Source organism: Schistocerca nitens, chromosome 4 (assembly GCF_023898315.1).
Source record: "Schistocerca nitens isolate TAMUIC-IGC-003100 chromosome 4, iqSchNite1.1, whole genome shotgun sequence".
Taxonomy (NCBI): Eukaryota; Metazoa; Arthropoda; class Insecta; order Orthoptera; family Acrididae; genus Schistocerca; species Schistocerca nitens.
This window is the reverse complement of record NC_064617.1, coordinates 445,759,477-445,777,064: the sequence shown is the minus strand read 5'-3', so window position 1 is coordinate 445,777,064 and position 17,588 is coordinate 445,759,477. Positions and strand designations below refer to the sequence as shown.

Sequence of the window (17,588 nt, the reverse complement as noted above, 5' to 3'; positions counted from 1 at the left end):
TCCCATATTTGTTACACATCTACTTATTACTAGAGTATTTTCACTGAAGAACAGTAATATCATTACTTAAAAAAAAAAAAGTTTACACATGTATACTGTTATAGGTTTTACTTGGCCAATGGTCAGTGGCTGTTTGATGGATAATACATTTAATCCTCAAGATTAGCTGACATTGTTCTGAAGTCGAGCTCACGAGTGAGGAGGTATTATGACAGCATTGTCTGAGGGTTTTCCATTATTATTACCAGAATGCCTTTCCATTTCCTACATGTGGTGGTTGTTACCTGTAAGACACAAATCAAACATCACCTTAGCCTAAGCTTTTCCACTTGTCGAAATTATTATTATGCTTGCAGATCTCAGTGACCACTTGGAACAGATGGATATGGGAATCCTTTCCACGGATATAACTTGAGTTTTGGCAAATTTTGTACAGTGTTTCACATCACTCACTGCATGCTCAGCCACGATCAGTTTCCTGCCTGACCCAGCTCACAAGTTCATTTATGTTCCATGATTATGGTGTTAATGGACTGTGTCATCATTCTGATGTTCATTTTTCTGCAAGTTTAAGGTATTCAGTAAATCTCTGATGCTGTGAGTCAGTCTTGTTAGTCTTTGATGATCTGAGACACTAATTGATTTTCTTGATCAGTCTGTATTCTGCCTTTATGCTGTGTTTTTGCGGTACACAGCTAATTGTGTCCTTCACCTTGCCATGCCCAGAACTTCTGTGAAGATGTCATTTGGCCAGGTGTTATGCTCCCTCACACTTTTGATGTCCTTCATGGAGTACCCATTATTCTTCACAATCCATTTGAAATGTTGTATATCGTCTCTAAGGTGCTGAGATTCACATGTTCTTCTCAAGTGTTACACGGCTATTGATTATGCTCCCTCTTTTGGCTCGGTTAGTGATTTGAAAGCTTATGTAAATACCAATCTGGGTACATGGGTGTGAGATACACATTATGGCCCAATGTTTGCACTATTTCTTATTGGTAGTGCACCAAGAAAGGGCAGCTGTTACTCCTTCACTGATTCCATCAAGAGTCCACATGACAAAGCTGCTGTTCATGAATCTGTACCACACAGTAGGCTTCCAAATGCACAGTGTAAGGACAGTACACAGATCAATGAAGAAAATCAGTCAGTGCTTTGGATCAGCCAAAGACAAACAGGCTCCCAATCACAGGGTTTTACTGAATACTGTTGTGATGAGATAATTAGAATGTTCCTGCTGACTCTTGTTGAACCATAAGAGACCAACATATGTGACATAATGGATAATAAATGGAGAGTTGCAGCTGTGGTTGTCTTGTTGATTTAACAAAATATTGTTCAACAAGTTTCTGTAATGTGAGCCCCCAAGTGCATCTTCAGAAATAATAAGTTGTAAATAAAAAAGTCACTGTTTATGTGTCCTCAGAATGTTGTTGCGTTTCTAAAAGTTGGCTGCACTACAGTCTAGGGGCCAACCAATGCACATGTCACTTTAACCCTAAAAAAAATCCAGTCTCTGAGTTCATAGACATGCAGGCAGGAATTCGAGTGAAAAATAATGTTCACTACTTGTACTGTTTTAAATTTTAACAAAACTTAGTTTATGTGATTACTGCAACATTTACTACAAGTTAATTATGGTTTAAAATTGAATTAATAAATATCCAAGCAAGGGCTTAAATGAAACAGAACAGTATCCTACATTCGCATAAACTTCAGGAAAGCAATCAAAATTCCTTTAGTGCAAGTGTGAAGTTCCACACCTGTGAACTAAGTGAATTCCAAGGGCACATCACTCACAAAAAATAACTGCAGTAAATTTTTGGAGTTTAGAGTAGTTCACAAAACTCGAAATATTCAAAGCCCCCAAGTCAAAAATATTTCAGAGTTTTTGCTAGCGACACTCACAAATATCACAAGTTCACGACTTGACACTTAGGATAATTTTGATAAGCTCAAGATGTGACCTGCTGCCACGCATATGTACTCCCTGTTCTAGATCTCAGACTTGACTGATGAACGAATGTCAAGTAAAGTGCCCATGCCAAGAAGGCTGACCCAGTTAAAGTCCTTACCATGATGTCAAGTGCAAGCACTTCCAACTTATGCAACATACTTTAAAAATATAAATTTAATGTTTCATACATGTATCATACGTCAGTTAATATATAAATTTCCTAAGCTTTCTAGTACTGTTCTTAGTTTTTCTCCATCTTAAATAACTTGCTCATAGATAGCGATTTTGTTCAGGTAAACTCTACTTTGTGGTGTTCTAAATATAAACAATTGAAACTAAGTACATTCATGTTTCCTTATATGTGTTTACTTTGTAACACTACCACTACTTTTAATGTGTCATTTATTATTAATATGAAAATTCAGTTTTTTGTATGTGGAATGTGTATGCTGGACTGTACTGTAATTTAAAATAGGTAATGTTTATTAAAAAAATCTGCTACAGTAGTCTGATAGTGCTCTGTGACACCTATCTGTAGATAGTTTGTTTGTAAATGATTAATGGAAAATCTCATATAAAGATGTGAAACAAATACTAACAAAGAGATAGAGGGGCTGGCCAGTACTTGCCTCAGCTCAGTACAGCTGATAGATAACACAAAACATCGGCTGTACTGAGCTGAGGTAAGTACTGGCCAGCCCCTCTATCTCTTTGTTAGTTGATACTTTGTTTGTGAAAATTGCTTAAGGCATCATTAAGATATTAATTGTTATAGTTCATTTTATTCATAAAATATTACACAGGAAATAATTTAAAAAACTGCTTTCATAGTGAGGGCACATTTTCACCCATGTACTCATCTGAAGTTTGTCTTTGTAACTATATCTGATTTCTCTGTAACTAGCTGTATTCAAATTTTCAGCCATGCTCACTACTGCACTATGTTTCTTGTCAGTGGCTGGATGTGTGTTTTCCCAGCTACACATCCAGATCATGTGTTTACTTGAACTGCAGTCTTGTTGGTTCTTACACTCATTATGTCCACTAATCACTGAGGCCCAAAGGGTGCCGCCACCTATTAATGACACGGCAAGAGCCTTTTGGCTACTAAGCTCTGTGTAGCTCCAGTCCCACATCTCCACAGCTGACAAATTGCTCACTCTGGCTCAGCTGCAGCTTCCTCTCATCACAAAAAGAAAGCACAGCATGGCCACATCTTGTTTTTAAAGTTTCCATGGGTTACTGCGGTGTACCATCTCACCATGCACTTCTGACAAACTCCATAATTTCTCTGAAGCTTAGGAAGCAGGAGAGAGGTTCTGACAGAAGTGAAGCTGTGAGGACAAGTTGTGAGTAGGGCCTGGACAACTTTGCTATTTAAAGTATTGTGGATTTGAGCCCCAATAAATTAATCTGTCTGGAAGTTTCAAACTAGTCCACACCTTGCTAGAGTGAAAGATTCATTCAGGATCTTCTGAGCTTGAACAAAAAAAGGCACCATCTAGGTCACTTTATCTCTACTTGAGTTGCCAGTTTTTGTCCATGTTACAGGGCGTTCTCAGGCACTGTATCTAATTACTGCAAAGTGCAGTTTATCAGCAGGACAAAGATTCAGTTAAAACTGCTGGAATGTGTGAACAGAATTTGCACTTTTCTACCCTTTCTTTGCAACTGTTACAATCAATTGGAGTGGAACTGAACAATTTTCAACTTTCTTAAACTGAAATATTTCTGAAAGCAATAGAATTAACATACTGTGTTTTCTTTCAGAGCATGGGTATTGAGCTGTAGTAATAACAGTTGTGAAGTGAAGTGACCGCTATGTTTGTGCGTCACCTATAACTGAGTGGTAGCCAGCAGCCAATGTGGCAACACTGTAGTTACAGGTGATAGATGTCAACTGTCAAATAATTTTAATTGGACTATACATAAGATACAGTGGAGGAAAACTGAGAGTTGGAATTAGAATAGATTGATCTGCTAAACGTGATTCAATTGCATGTGGAATGCACAATACAACATTACCTTCCATGGAGGGAAAAGCAACTATGTACTACTCTTTTGCACTAGTCACTGGAATCACAAAATGTGGACACATTCAGCATTTATATTGAAGCTGCAGTCTAGGGGTGTGTTTCCCCAGCTTCAAACTCTGTGCCGTTCTTTTAATGGCTCCTCTTTGCCATTGCTACCCGCCTGACATAACTTAGCCATTCTGATCGTCTCTGCTGACCCGGTCACTTAAACTCTTTGAAACCTGGTGTTTGTCTCCTACTGATCTCTTCTGTGGCATAGAAGTGTTCCCTTTTGGGAACCTGTCACCAGTGTTTCTTATTCTATCTTCTAGTTCCTGGTATTACATCTTGGATCTCACAGCACAGTAAAACTAAGTATACTAATCTGTTATCTTAACTATTCGTTCATCCACTGATAAATTTGAAATTTGTTTGGGCAAAAGTGTGATGTCTGCAGTTGCTACATGGCTCCTACTTCAAAGTTCCTGTCAAAACTCTATTATGTCTGTCAATAGATTGGACTTAATGATTCCAACTTGCCTTAGGGTCTCTGTTACTTAGAACTTCAAGGATGAGTAATACAGTGGTTAAAACAAATTTTGCATATTGCTAAAACTTTAACACTGAACATTGTGATCCAGAAATAAGTTATAATATGAATACATTGGTTTGTCTGTAATGTAATTCTAGCAGAAACAGTCCATGTTTCTAACATTGGGGGCCAGTATGTGCAGTCTATGGTAACAGTGACACCTGTAAACATTGCAGTACTTGTGCTGTGCGTCGTCATAAGAGTTGTGTTGCTTTGGGATGGTCTGGACAACAGTAATGTATGATATGAGGCTTTGAATAGTCACTCTAATGGAGCAGAGTGTGAGACAGGTGTACATTGCAGTGAATGTTACTGTAAACAAAAGTGATATCTCTAGAACCTGGAAAAAGTTTCCAGTGATAGGGTCACCTTCCTTGTGGAACATAGAATTTGTTAAATGGAATGGCTTCCATGTTTTTCAGATCTCAGCTGCATTAAGAATGCATGGGCCATGCTAAAATGTGCCATTTGCAATCATCCTCTCTTGCCAGAGAGCTTACAGGGCATCATAGAGGCTGCTGTGGAGGAATGGGACAGTAGACCACAAGCTTATCTCGACATTACAGCAAGAAGTATGTGTAACCAAACAAAACAATGTCTCCAGTTAGGAGGAGGCCAGTTGGTTCACGATCAATGTATTATGCAAGATGACATAATAAAGATGTTGTTGATGTTGTGGTCTTCAGTCCAGAGACTGGTTTGATGCAGCTCTCCATGCTGCTCTATCCTGTGCAAGCTTCTTCATCTCCCAGTACCTACTGCAACCTACATCCTTATGAATCTGTTTAGTGTATTCATCTCTTGGTATCCCTCTACGATTTTTACCCTCCGCACTGCCCTCCAATACTAAATTGGTGATCCCTTGATGCCTCAGAATATGTCCTACCAATCGATCCCTTCTTCTAGTCAAGTTGTGCCACAAATTTCTCTTCTCCCCAATTCTATTCAGTACCTCCTCATTAGTTACATGATCTACCCATCTAATCTTCAGCATCCTTCTGTAGCACCACATTTCGAAAGCTTCAATTCTCTTTTTGTCTGAACTATTAAGATATAAAGATATTGTAAGGTTAAAAAAAAAAAAAAATCAAATGGAGATGTGCTTATCTTCTTTATTTTTGTTTTCTTATTACTCTGCCTGACAAAACAAAATCACTTTTGTTTCCTATTATGTCCAGTAGTGACACAGAATAAACATCATTTTTCATAGGGAACTACAGTATGCTGATGAAAATGTTTCAAGGTGGATTCAGCCATAATTGAAGTTCAAACTGTAAAAGCTTATTCTAATATTTTCAAATGTGTATTGTGGTTTGTTTTAACACGCATTGCGAGTCTCCAATACAGATGTTACAACTAACACTATGCCAACAGTCGACTTGCTTGGAAAAAAAACTTTTCTTATCTTACCTAGTCTGAATCTGGAATCATTAATAGGCAGGTGCATAATGCACTGTGTGCCAAATTGCAATCACGACTCATTCATGGCAATTAAAAATTAGTATTATAAATTTCCAAAAAACTTCCAGAATTAGTGTTGCCATTATTTCACTGTGATGCAATATAGAGCTACAGAAAAGTGTAGCTTTGTTTTTATTTTCACACTAAATCTGCCAGTGCTTGTTGATAAATTTCCATTTTGTATTACAGTGAAATAAAATCTAAATGTTTTATTGCAGTTTGTTCACAATTTGACCACTGATGTGTATTTCCAGGTAGTGGATACAATCTCTCCATTATTAAATTAGATGGGTGCAATGAATCAGCAGTTTGGGAAACCGTTACAAAGAATATACCAGAAGCTGCGATCAAAAATTTGAATGGACCTATTATGTGCTTTTCATTACCTTTGAAGAGCACATCTAAGTTTCCTAGTCTGTTTGATGCATTAGAAGCTAATAAAAATACTCTCAAAATTGGTGGAATTGGTGTATCACTTACAACAATGGAGGAAGTATTTCTGAAGTAAGTAAACACTCCATGTGGTTGATTGAATTGTGATACTTGCCCAGACAATATTAACAGTAAGCAACTGTCATAGGTTTTTAGTGACACACATTGTAGTTTAAAGAAAAAGTTTAATATTTATGCATTTTATGTATGTGACCTTGCCTTGATATTTTCATAGCAAATAACATCACAAATAGTGTACATAATTTCCGACTGCAATATCCCCGTATTTTTACCATATTGTGTTTTACTATATTTAATAACAACCATTCAGATTTTGGAACCCTCCTTATAAATTAGGAACAGTTACAGGCAGTGTGTCAGTGTGAAATGTGGTTTTAACCTGTCAGATATGTTCAGTTAATTTCAGTTCAGGCTCAGGACTGAAACTAACATTTCATTCCTCTACTTGAGAACTTCTTATCTTACAAACACCCAAGTCCATGTGGTATCCCATTTGGTTTATTCTGCATTTCCTATTTCAAACTGTAATGTAAACCCACTTTTATGTTCCTGGAATTAATGTTTCCCCACCCTTTACAACAGTTTTCTTTCTCCCACCAAATTTCCTATGCTCACGTTGTTCTTTTGCACCCATTTTTTTGTTAACATATTTATAATTTTCCTGTGATTTATGCTTTATGAAACAATGTTTTTGAGAAAAAACGGACATAATTGACTTCAAAAGATTTTCAAACAACTTACGGGTACTCAGCCAGGTAAAATTTTCAGTGACCGCTGATATTTCAGCGGGAGTACACCCTGCCATTTTCAATGCAAACTGCAATGAACTGGCAATGTACAGGCAAATTTAAAACCTCGGTTCTTAGACTGACACAGGAACACTAGTGACACCATAGATGACCAAAGTCAGAGATATCGATAGTGAGACTATGAACTAGCAGGTGAGGTAACATTGACTCTATCCCTCTGTTTTTTTGACAAGGGAGAGAGCAGGATTCCAAAGAGTTTAAACAAAAACCTCCATCCCTGTTTACAAGGTTGCTCACTAATTTAATCTCAACTGCCTCCTTAATAATACTGTCCCCATATCTTGGTGTTGTTATATAGCATGGGGTGACCAGTATCCAAGCAATGTTGGGCAATAACAGATCTGCTTGGCTGCTGTAATCGTGTGTGTGCCATTTATGCTCAGTACATCGGTCCTCCGCAGTCCCGATAGTTTGACCAGTATATGCCATGTCACAGCTACAAGGAATGCAATATACACCCTCCTTACGCAAACCAAGATCATCCTTAACACAAGCCAAAAGCACTTTAATTTTGGATGGAGATTGGAAAACGCATTTCACATTGTATTTCTATAAAATAAGACTGATCTTGTTGGAAGTGCTTCCTACGTAAGGCAGAAAGGCAGTAGACTTAAGTGTTGACTCAGAATTATCATCAATCACTCGATGCACAGTTGGTTGATAGTGCAATGCACGTTCAATCTGTCTGTCACTATAACCGTTTTGACAAAACATAATTTCAAGATGGGACAGCTCAGCTGGCAAAGTCTCAGCATCGGAAACGACATGTGCCCTGTGTACTAAGGTACAAAGTACCCCTTCGTGCTGAGTCGGATGGTGACAACTATTAGCCTGTAAATACAAGGCGGTGTGAGTCGATTCCTGTAAACTGCATGTCCTAATGATCCATTATCCTTCCTCCTAACCAGAATGTCAAGAAAGGGAAGGCAACCATCCTCCTCCATCTCCATCGTAAAAAGAATGTTTGGGTGGATCGAGTTCAGATGTTCTAGAAAGACATTCAAATTCTTCTTACCATGAAGCCAAACAACAAAAGTATTGTCAACATATCTGAAGAAACAGGCGGGTTTCAAAGGCACTGACTCCAAGATTACAGCACCCAAGTAGATCTGCTATTGCTGAACATTGCTTGGATACTGGTCACCCCGTGCTATATAACAACACAGAGATATTGGCATGCACGTCCAACTATTGGGACAGTGTTATTAAGGAGGCAGTTGAGATTAAATTAGCGAGCAACCTTGTAAACAGGGATGGAGGTTTTTGTTTAAACTTTCCCCCCTGTGGGTTCGGGGGTAAGAATAGGCCCGCGGTATTCCTGCCTGTCGTAAGAGGCAACTAAAAGGAGTCTCAACTGTTTCGGTCTTTAATGTGATGGTCCCCTGAGGGGTTTGACCACTCTATTTCCAAATTTTTCCATTAGTGCGTACCATTTGGGGAAGGACACCTTACGTGGTGAATCTCAAATCCATCTTGCCCTAAGATCTGGCACACCTGATATTTTCATGGAGTTGGACTTACATCGAGCTTCCGGCCACATGTGCTGCAGTGTGTTCCGGATAGCATCCCTTCCCTCCATTGTGCACTTCCATCTTTGCCCTTGTGATGTACATGGATATTTCGACACCTGACATCAATCACGGTAGCCAGTCCGTTGTGGTGGGGTCGTCATGTGCACTCTTGGTGGTAGCCCCCTGACTACACAGGGATCGCACTGCTGATGCCTGAGCTGCTACCTCCCCACGTATGCCGAGGAGTAGATGCCTATCCCTTTGGGGCATCGGGACTCCCGGCAAAGGCCATCCTGCCAGGTGGTCTTTGCTGCGGCTGGGTGGCACCCGTGGAGAGAGCCCCTGGTCGGAGTGGGTGGCATCAGGGCGGATGACCCGCAGTGAAGCGTGGTACATCATCTCTTGCTGGTGGGTCTCCACCAGCAGTCTCTAAGCGATCGAGGTCTAACCTCAATGGAAAGAAATTTGATCAGAGATCATTTCCCTCCCTGGCCACTCCATGGGAGGAACGTTTGTCCAAAGAAGGCAGTGGAGATTATTCACCCCGGTACCTCGTGTGTACACGAGTAGATGGGGAATCATTTATGTCAACCAAGCCCCAGTTTTTTGTGGAACATTTAGAGGACAAGTTCGGGGAGGTGGAGGGCTTGTCCAAACAAAACAGCATCCTCTGCCCAGTCACGGAGGTTGCTCACTTGCGACAGGTTGGGGGATGTTTCCGTCACCATCACTCCCCATAAGAGTTTAAACATGGTCCAGGGTATTATATTCCACAGGGATCTTCTTCTGCAGTCCGACGATGAACTACGCGCCAATCTAGAACGACGAGGTGTTCACTTCGTCCGGCGCGTCCATCAGGGTCCGAGGTATAATCAGGTAGCCACCGGTGCCTTCATCTTGGCCTTCGAAGGTGATGTTTTACCCGAAAAGTTCAAGGTGATGGTTTACCGCTGTGATGTGAAGCCATATATCCCTCCTCCGATGCGGTGTTTTAAATGCTGGAAGTTTGGGCACGTCATCTTGCTGTACTTCCGGCATCACATGTCGAGATTGTGGACGTCCTTCGCATCCCAATACTCCGTGTGCTCCGCCTCCCATCTGTGTTAACAGTGGAGAACACCATTCCCCCTGCTCGCCGGACTGTAGGATTTTCCAGACGGAACGAAAGATAATGGAATATAAGACCCTGGACCGCCTGACCTACACCGAGGCTAAACGGAAGTATGAGCGGCTCCATCCTGTGGCAATGACGTCGACCTACGCCGCTGCTGCAACAACGGTTCTCCCATCGTCACTTATCGTTGGCTCTAAGATCTGTCAGAATCCACCGGCCCCCTTGGTTGTGGGGGGCACTTCACTCCCTGTTGCTCCTGCTCCATCTTCTTCAGGAGCAACCCCCCCCCCCCCCCAACCACCCAACCATCGGGGACATCAGTTCCCCCTTCCCAGCCGGAGAAGAGTAAGACTTCTTTGGCTACTCTCGCCAGGAAGGGGTCCCTTGGGGACCTACCTTCACAAGTTCCGACCAGTGGAAAAGCCTGGTCGTAGGGCCTCACGGTCGTCGTCGATCCCTGAGACTGACCCAGTGAAGCCCTCCAAGCCTGAACCACCGAAGGCACAATGAGAGAAACAGAAGAAGAAGAAAGTCCCCAAGGCTAACGACATTGCGGTGGCACCCATCCCACCGCTTCCTACAAGCACTGCATCTGAGGACGAGATGGAGATTCTGGCGTCCGCTGAGGACCTCGATCTCGCCGGTCCCTCAGACGCCATGGAAAGCACTAGCACAGGCGCTCATTCGGAGGCAGCAGGTGACCCAGCAGCGTAATCTGCCTTCCCAGTCCCGTCACGCCTTTCTCAGACATGGACAATACCATCCTCCAGTGGAACTGCAGCGGTTTCTTCCACCATCTAGCTGAGCTCCGCCAACTTATCAGCCTTCACCCTTTCTTCTGCATTGCACTTAAGAAAACTTGGTTTCCAGCAATGCGAACCCCTGCCCTCCGTGGCTATCAGGTTTATTATAAGAACCGGGCAGCTTATGAAAGGGTGTCTGGTGACGTCTGCATATATGTCCTTAACTCTCTTCACAGCGAGTCTGTCCCTCTACATACAGCTTTAGAGGCTGTCGCTGTTCGGGTGTGGACGCCGCAGGCTGTTACTGTCTGCAGTCTTTACCTTCCACCGGATGGTGATGTTGCGCAGCATGTCCTGACCGCGCTGATAGCCCAATTGCCGCCACCTTTCTTGTTACTGGGCGACTTCAGTGCCCATAACCCTCTGTGGGGTGGGTCAGTGGCAACAGGTCGAGGCGCCACCGTTGAGCATTTATTGGCGCAGCTCGATTTCTCGATTTTAAATGATGGTGCCTCCACACACTTCAGTGTGGCGCATGGCACATACTCCACCATTGACCTATCGATCTGTAGCCCTAGCCTCTTATTGTCTGTCCAATGGAGTGTGCATGACGACCTGTGTGGTAGTGACCATTTTCCATTCTGTCACTGCCACGGCGTCACTCTTCTGGGCGCCCCAGCAGATGGGCTATGAATAAGGCTGACTGGGACTTGTTCTCCTCCATTGCCGCTATTGAGCCTCTCTCTAGTGACGACATTGATGCGGTGGTTCACTCAGTCACCACCAGCATCGTTACTGCCGCAGAATCTGCCATTCCCAGTTCTTCTGGGTCCCCTCGGCGGCGGACTGTGCCTTGGTGGTCGCCTGAGATCGCTGAGGCGATTAAAGATCGCCGGCGGGCGCTACAGCATCACAAGCGACATCCCTGCATTGAACACCTCATCACCTTCAATAGGCTGCGTGCGCGGGCCCGCCGCCTTATCCGCCAAAGCAAGCAGGAGTGCTGGGAGCGGTATGTGTCCACCATTGGCCTCCATGTCTCTCCATCGCAGGTCTGGACCAAGATCCGACACCTCTATGGCTATCGGACCCCTGTCAGCGTCCCTGCGCTCTCACTGAAAGGAGCAGTTTGTACAGACTCCGACGAAATTGCCAACAGCTTGGCAGAGCATTTTGCTCTTAGTTCCGCTTCTTCCAATTACCCACTGGCCTTCCGCTCCATTAAAGAGCGGAAGGAACGTCGGAGCCTTTCTTTTCGCACCCACCATTCAGTGAGTGGGAATTTCACAGCGACCTTGCTGCTTGCCCTGATACCGCTCCTGGGCCAGATCGCATTCACTGTCAGATGCTGAAACACCTTTCAGTGGACTGCAAGCGACGCCTCCTCGACCTTTACAACCGTCTCTGGGTTGAGGGTGAGTTTCCGTCGCAATGGCGGGAAAGCATTGTCATCCTCGTTTTGAAACAAGGCAAGAGCCCTTTGGAGGTGGACAGCTACCGCCCCATTAGCCTCACCAACGTTCTTTGCAAGCTTCTCGAATGGATGGTGAGCCGGCGCTTGAATTGGGTACTGGAGTCTCAGGGCCTTCTGGCTCCATCTCAGGGTGGATTCTGTAAAGGCCGCTCCGCCACCGACAATCTGGTGAGTCTGGAGTCGGCCATCCATACTGCCTTTGCCTGCCGTCAGCACCTGGTCGCTGTCTTTTTCGACATGCGAAAGGCATACGATACGACATGGCGTCATCACATACTTGCTACGCTTCATGGATGGGGTCTTCGGGGCCCTCTGCCGCTCTTTATCCGAAATTTTCTGTCGTATCGTACCTTCCGCGTGCAGGTCACGGCCTCTCATAGTTCCTCCCGAGTCCAGGAGAACGGGGTACCACAGGGATCTGTCCTCAGTGTCTGCCTGTTTTTAATCGCAATAAACGGGCTCGCTGCAGCGGTGGGAAATTCTGTCTCCACTTCCCTGTTTGCTGAAGACTTCTGCCTTTACTACAGCTCTACTGGCATTGCAGCTGTTGAACGTCAGCTACAGGGCGCTATCCGCAAGGCGCAGTCTTGGGCTGTAGCGCATGGTTTTCAGTTTTCGGCTGCCAAGACCCGCGTTATGCATTTCTGCCGGCGCCGAACGGTCCATCCTGAGCCGCGGCTTTATCTTGCCGATGAACTCCTTGCTGTGGTGGAGACCCACAGGTTTTTGGGTGTAGTTTTTGATGCCCGGCTGACTTGGCTGCCTCATATTCGGCAGCTTAAACAGGCATGTTGGCGGCATCTAAATGCTCTGAGATGCTTGAGCCACACCCGCTGGGGCGTCGACCGATCTACCCTGTTACGGCTCTACCAGGCGTTAATCCAGTCCCGTCTGGATTAAGGGAGCCTGGCTTATGGCTCAGCATCCCCATCTGCGTTGCAGGTGCTGGACCCAATCCTCCACAGCGGGATATGTCTTACCACTGGTGCTTTCCGTACCAGCCCTGTGGTCAGCATACTAGTGGAGGCAGGTGTCCCTCCACTGCGGTTACGGCGCCAACGTTTGCTGGCCGCTTATGCTGCCCATGTTTTCAGCTTGCCCGGGCATCCTAACTATCAGCTACTATTCCCAGAGTCACACGTCCATCTTCCAGAACGTCGACCCAGGGCTGGCAGTACGATCACGGTCTGCGTCCGAGAGCTTCTCTCCACACTTGGGGCCTTACTTCTTCCGCCTCCTTTCAGGGCACCTCTGCGTACACCCCCATGGTGTGTGCCTCACCCTCACCCTCGCCTTCAGCTGGAATTGGCACAGGGCCCGAAGGAGTCAGTCCCTCCGGAGGCCTTCCGCCACCACTTTCTTTCCCTCCTTGCAATGTATCAGGGCTCTGGCATTGCTTACACTGACGGCTCAATGGTTGCTGGTCATGCCGGTTATGCGCTTACTCTAGGGGACCATTCCAAACCACGTTCATTGCCGGCTGGCTGCAGCGTTTACACTGCTGAGCTGGTCGCCATCTTTCGTGCCCTAGAGTATATCCGCTCCTGCTCAGGTGAGTCCTTTGTTATCTGTAGCGATTCCCTGAGCGGTTTACGAGCTCTTGACCAGTGTTTCCCTCGTTCTCGTCTGGTGATGGCTATCCAGGAGTCCTTGCATACTCTTGCCCGTTGCGGCCGCTCTGTGGTCTTTTGTGTGGACCCCCGTCATGTCGGTATCCCGGGCAATGAATATGTTGACCGGCTGGCGAAAGAGGCCATCAGTAAACCATCTATGGACATTGGCCTCCCAGAGACTGATTTGCGAGCAGTCCTCCGCCGAAAAGTTTTTGCGCTTTGGGACGCTGAATGGCGCGATCGGATCACGCCCAATAAACTCCGTGCCATTAAGGAGACGACGACTGTGTGGCGGTCATCCATGCGAGCCAACCGTAGGGACTCAGTCGTCCTTTGTCGGCTCCGCATTGGCCACTCTTGGCTGACACACAGTTACTTACTTCATCGGGAGGACCCTCCTCTGTGTCGCTGCGGGGCGGCTTTGACAGTGGCCCACATTTTGTTGGCCTGCCCCCTTTTAGCTGTGGTCAGGCAGGCATTTGCGCTGCCTGATACGCTCCCTGCCATTTTAACTGATGACCCTACTATGGCTGGCTTAGTTTTAAGTTTTATTCAGGCAGGGGGTTTTTATCATTTAATTTGAGTGTTTATGTTTTATTTTATTGTTTTGTGTTGATTCTGGCCTTTGGCCTATGGTTTTAAACTGAGTTTTTAATGTGTTCTCAGTGGTTGGCTTTTCCTTTTTTATTCTATGGTCGGCCAACCACCGCCACACTCCGTGTGATTTTAATTTGTTATGTCTGTTCTTTGTCTGAGTTTTTCTTGTCCTGTGTTGTCTGTTGTCTCTATTATCCATTTTTTTACTCTGTGTGGTAGTTTTTAAGTTTTGGAACAAGGGACCGATGACCGTTGCAGTCTGGTCCCTTTAATCCCACAAACCAACCAACCTTTTGTTTAAACTTTGTTTGGAATCCTGTTCTCTCCCTTGTCAAAAAAACAGATAGACAGAGTCAATGTTACCTCACCTGCTAGTTCGTAGTTTCACTATCGATATCTCTGACTTTGGTCATCTTTTGGTGTCACTGGTGTTCAGTGTGTGTTAACTTTCCTGCATCAGTCTAAGAACCGAGGTTTTAAGTTTTTCTGTACATTGCCAGTCTGTCGCAGTTTGCCTCGAAAATGGCGGAGTGTACTCCATCTGAAATATCGGCGGTCGCTGAAAATTTTACCTGGCTGAATACCCATAAGTTGTTTGAAAGTTGTATACACCAGGAGAAACTCAGGTCTCACTTCAAAAGATTTTGACAGTTTGTTGGTGTTCAAATACTTTTTACAAACATTACATGGTTAATTTTCTTGAGCCTTGGGTGCTCTACTCTAGTAAAATTTTCGAACAGTTTGTGATCTTAGTACTTTGTCTTCTGCCACTACCAAGCTCTTACTTGCCTTGGTTGCTGATGGAAATAAATGTCACCAGGAGTCTGAAGGAGGTGCAGCTTCAGATAAACATTCACTTGTTTCTAGTCACTACAAGCCTTAGTTTCCAGTAATGTGTGCTATTCCTAAGGAAGTATGCTGACATTATTGTAGCCATATTTTTTGATTGACAGCTTTGCCCTTTAGTAGTGTCCTTATCGTTCAGTTGCAGCTCCAGCCTTTCTTAGAATTATTCCAAAACTTTTTGCAATTCTCATGTAATTCTTTTTGCTGGTTTTGCATTACAGTTGAGTGGGAATTTTAAAGCCAGGACACTACTAAAATTATTTCACTTTTGAATAGAGCTGTATGTCAGTAATTCCTGATAGCTGCAACATGCGAAGCAGTTATAGAATTTTATTAATGACAGATAATGTCAATAAAGTATGTAAAATGAAATGTGAGTATTCAGATAGCCTGTCACATATACTGCTTGATAAAAATGTGCTATATAGCTGGTCAGAGGGCATATAGCGTGATAGCAGTTCTTATTTATTTGGTTATTACATAAAAAATTTCTGAAATAACAATGGTACATCAGACATGTACAGCTTCAATGAACTTAAGCTAAGTGAATGATTAGGTCTTTTGTATATGTTTAATTATAATAAGCACAAATGAGTCAACTAAAATAATTTAAAAAATATTCCTACTCGTATACTTTCAAGAGCATTAATTGTGCATTAAGTTTTTATTAAAAATAAATATAAAGCTTGACCCCATTCACTCTGTTCATACCTGTTCAAAGCATCTAATGAATTTTCAGCTGTTGGGTCTTTCTATGCTTTAGCAATTTACAGGTAACTGTATTTTGTTTCTTTTTTTGTTCAGCTTTTGTGCTGTGAATCTCTTGGATTTTAAAAGCACCTAGACATTTATATTAAGCTATAAGAAACATCACCTTCTCTTCAGATCCCTCTATCACTCCCATGGTTTCTGTCAGCAATAAAAGTACACTCTTAAAAGAGTAGAATGGTGCTGTCTGTTCTGCTAGTGCCAAAGTGCGGAAGTAGTGATCTTCCTAGGATGGTTTGCTGAAAGACTGAGGACCAGTGGAACATGAGTGAGCACTTGTCAGAGCAAAGCGAACTCGGCCGAATACTGTCTGCTCACATTCTGCTGCCATGTATGCCAGAGAAGATTCACATTTGATGATCATCTTTCGCTTGTGCTTGCTCCTGTGTAAAACAGGCTTCAGGACTAGTTTTCATGCACTGACAACACATCTAATTGAAGTCTGACGGTTGACACAGATATACTGATCCATATAAAGGAATGCCTTACATTAAAATCCACAGATTGTGGGTCTTGAACCAATGACCTGTGCTACACTAGTCTCTAATGCTACCTCTAGACCACAGATGTCTGCTCGTTTTTAACTTGTTGATGCCTTGACAGACAGTGGGCAAACTTCCATAATGTTTCGTGGTGCCTGTTACACGTATTTGTTTGGTTTGGAAACAGAGATTATTTACTTTCGTCACAACTTGTCTGCAAAATATTTTACTCCTTTCAGTTTTCACATAATGTTCGAAAATTAATGGAATATTTCATTCTGTACTTCTCCGTGTTTGTTGTTGCAACTATATTATACACTGATCAGCCAGAATGTCATGGCTATGTACCTAATAGCTGGTATGTCCACCTGTGGCATGGATAACAGTGGCAAAGCATCATGGCATGGAAGCAGTGAGGTCTTGGTCAGTCGCTGGAGGGAGTTGGCACTACATTTAAACACACACAAATCACCTAATACCCGAAAATTCCAGGGAGGAGGATGATGAGCTGTGAAGCTACATTCCATCACATCCCAGATTTGTTCAATCGGGTTCAGATCTGATGAGCTGGGGGGCCAGCACATCAATTGGAACTTGCCATTGTGTTCCTCAAACCCCTCCTCACATTCCTGGCCTTGTGCATGATGCATTATCTTGTTGAAAAATGCTACTGCTGTCGGGAAACATAGTTGTCATGAAGGGCTGTACGTGGTCTGCAACCTGCATATGATACTCCTTGATTGTCATGGTGAACTGAATAAGCTCCATTGTACCCATGGATGCGAAATGAATGTTCGCTAGAGCACAATGGAATCACTGCCAGCTTGTATCTATCCCGCAGTACAGATATAAAGGAGTTGTTCCCCTGGAAGATGACAGATTCATGCACTCCCATCAGCATCCTGAAGCAGGTATGGAAATTTATCAGACCGTGGAGCACAGTCCCACTGCGCCAACGTCCAGTGCCAATGGTCACATGACCATTTTCATGCATGGGTCGTCAACTGCGGATGTGCATTGTTAGGAGTGTGTGGTGCTTTGTGTGTGTGCAGCCATGCTTGTACTCTGCCCAGCACTAAAGTCTGATGTTCACCTCCTGTCTTTCTTTACTGGTCTGCCCAGCTTGCAACATCAGACACCTGTAATGAAG

At 43.8% G+C, this 17,588-nt stretch overlaps 1 protein-coding gene across 2 annotated transcripts in view; it reads left to right on the top strand.

Moving 5' to 3' along the window:
• LOC126253711 (phospholipid-transporting ATPase ABCA1-like) overlaps nt 1–17,588 on the top strand; it is a 466,051-nt gene that overhangs the window by 276,349 nt on the left and 172,114 nt on the right. For both annotated transcript variants that reach the window (XM_049955246.1, XM_049955245.1), the window contains exon 14: nt 6,283–6,532. In XM_049955246.1, coding sequence (XP_049811203.1) covers nt 6,283–6,532 — 250 coding nt within the window. The remainder of the gene's footprint in view (nt 1–6,282; nt 6,533–17,588) is intronic.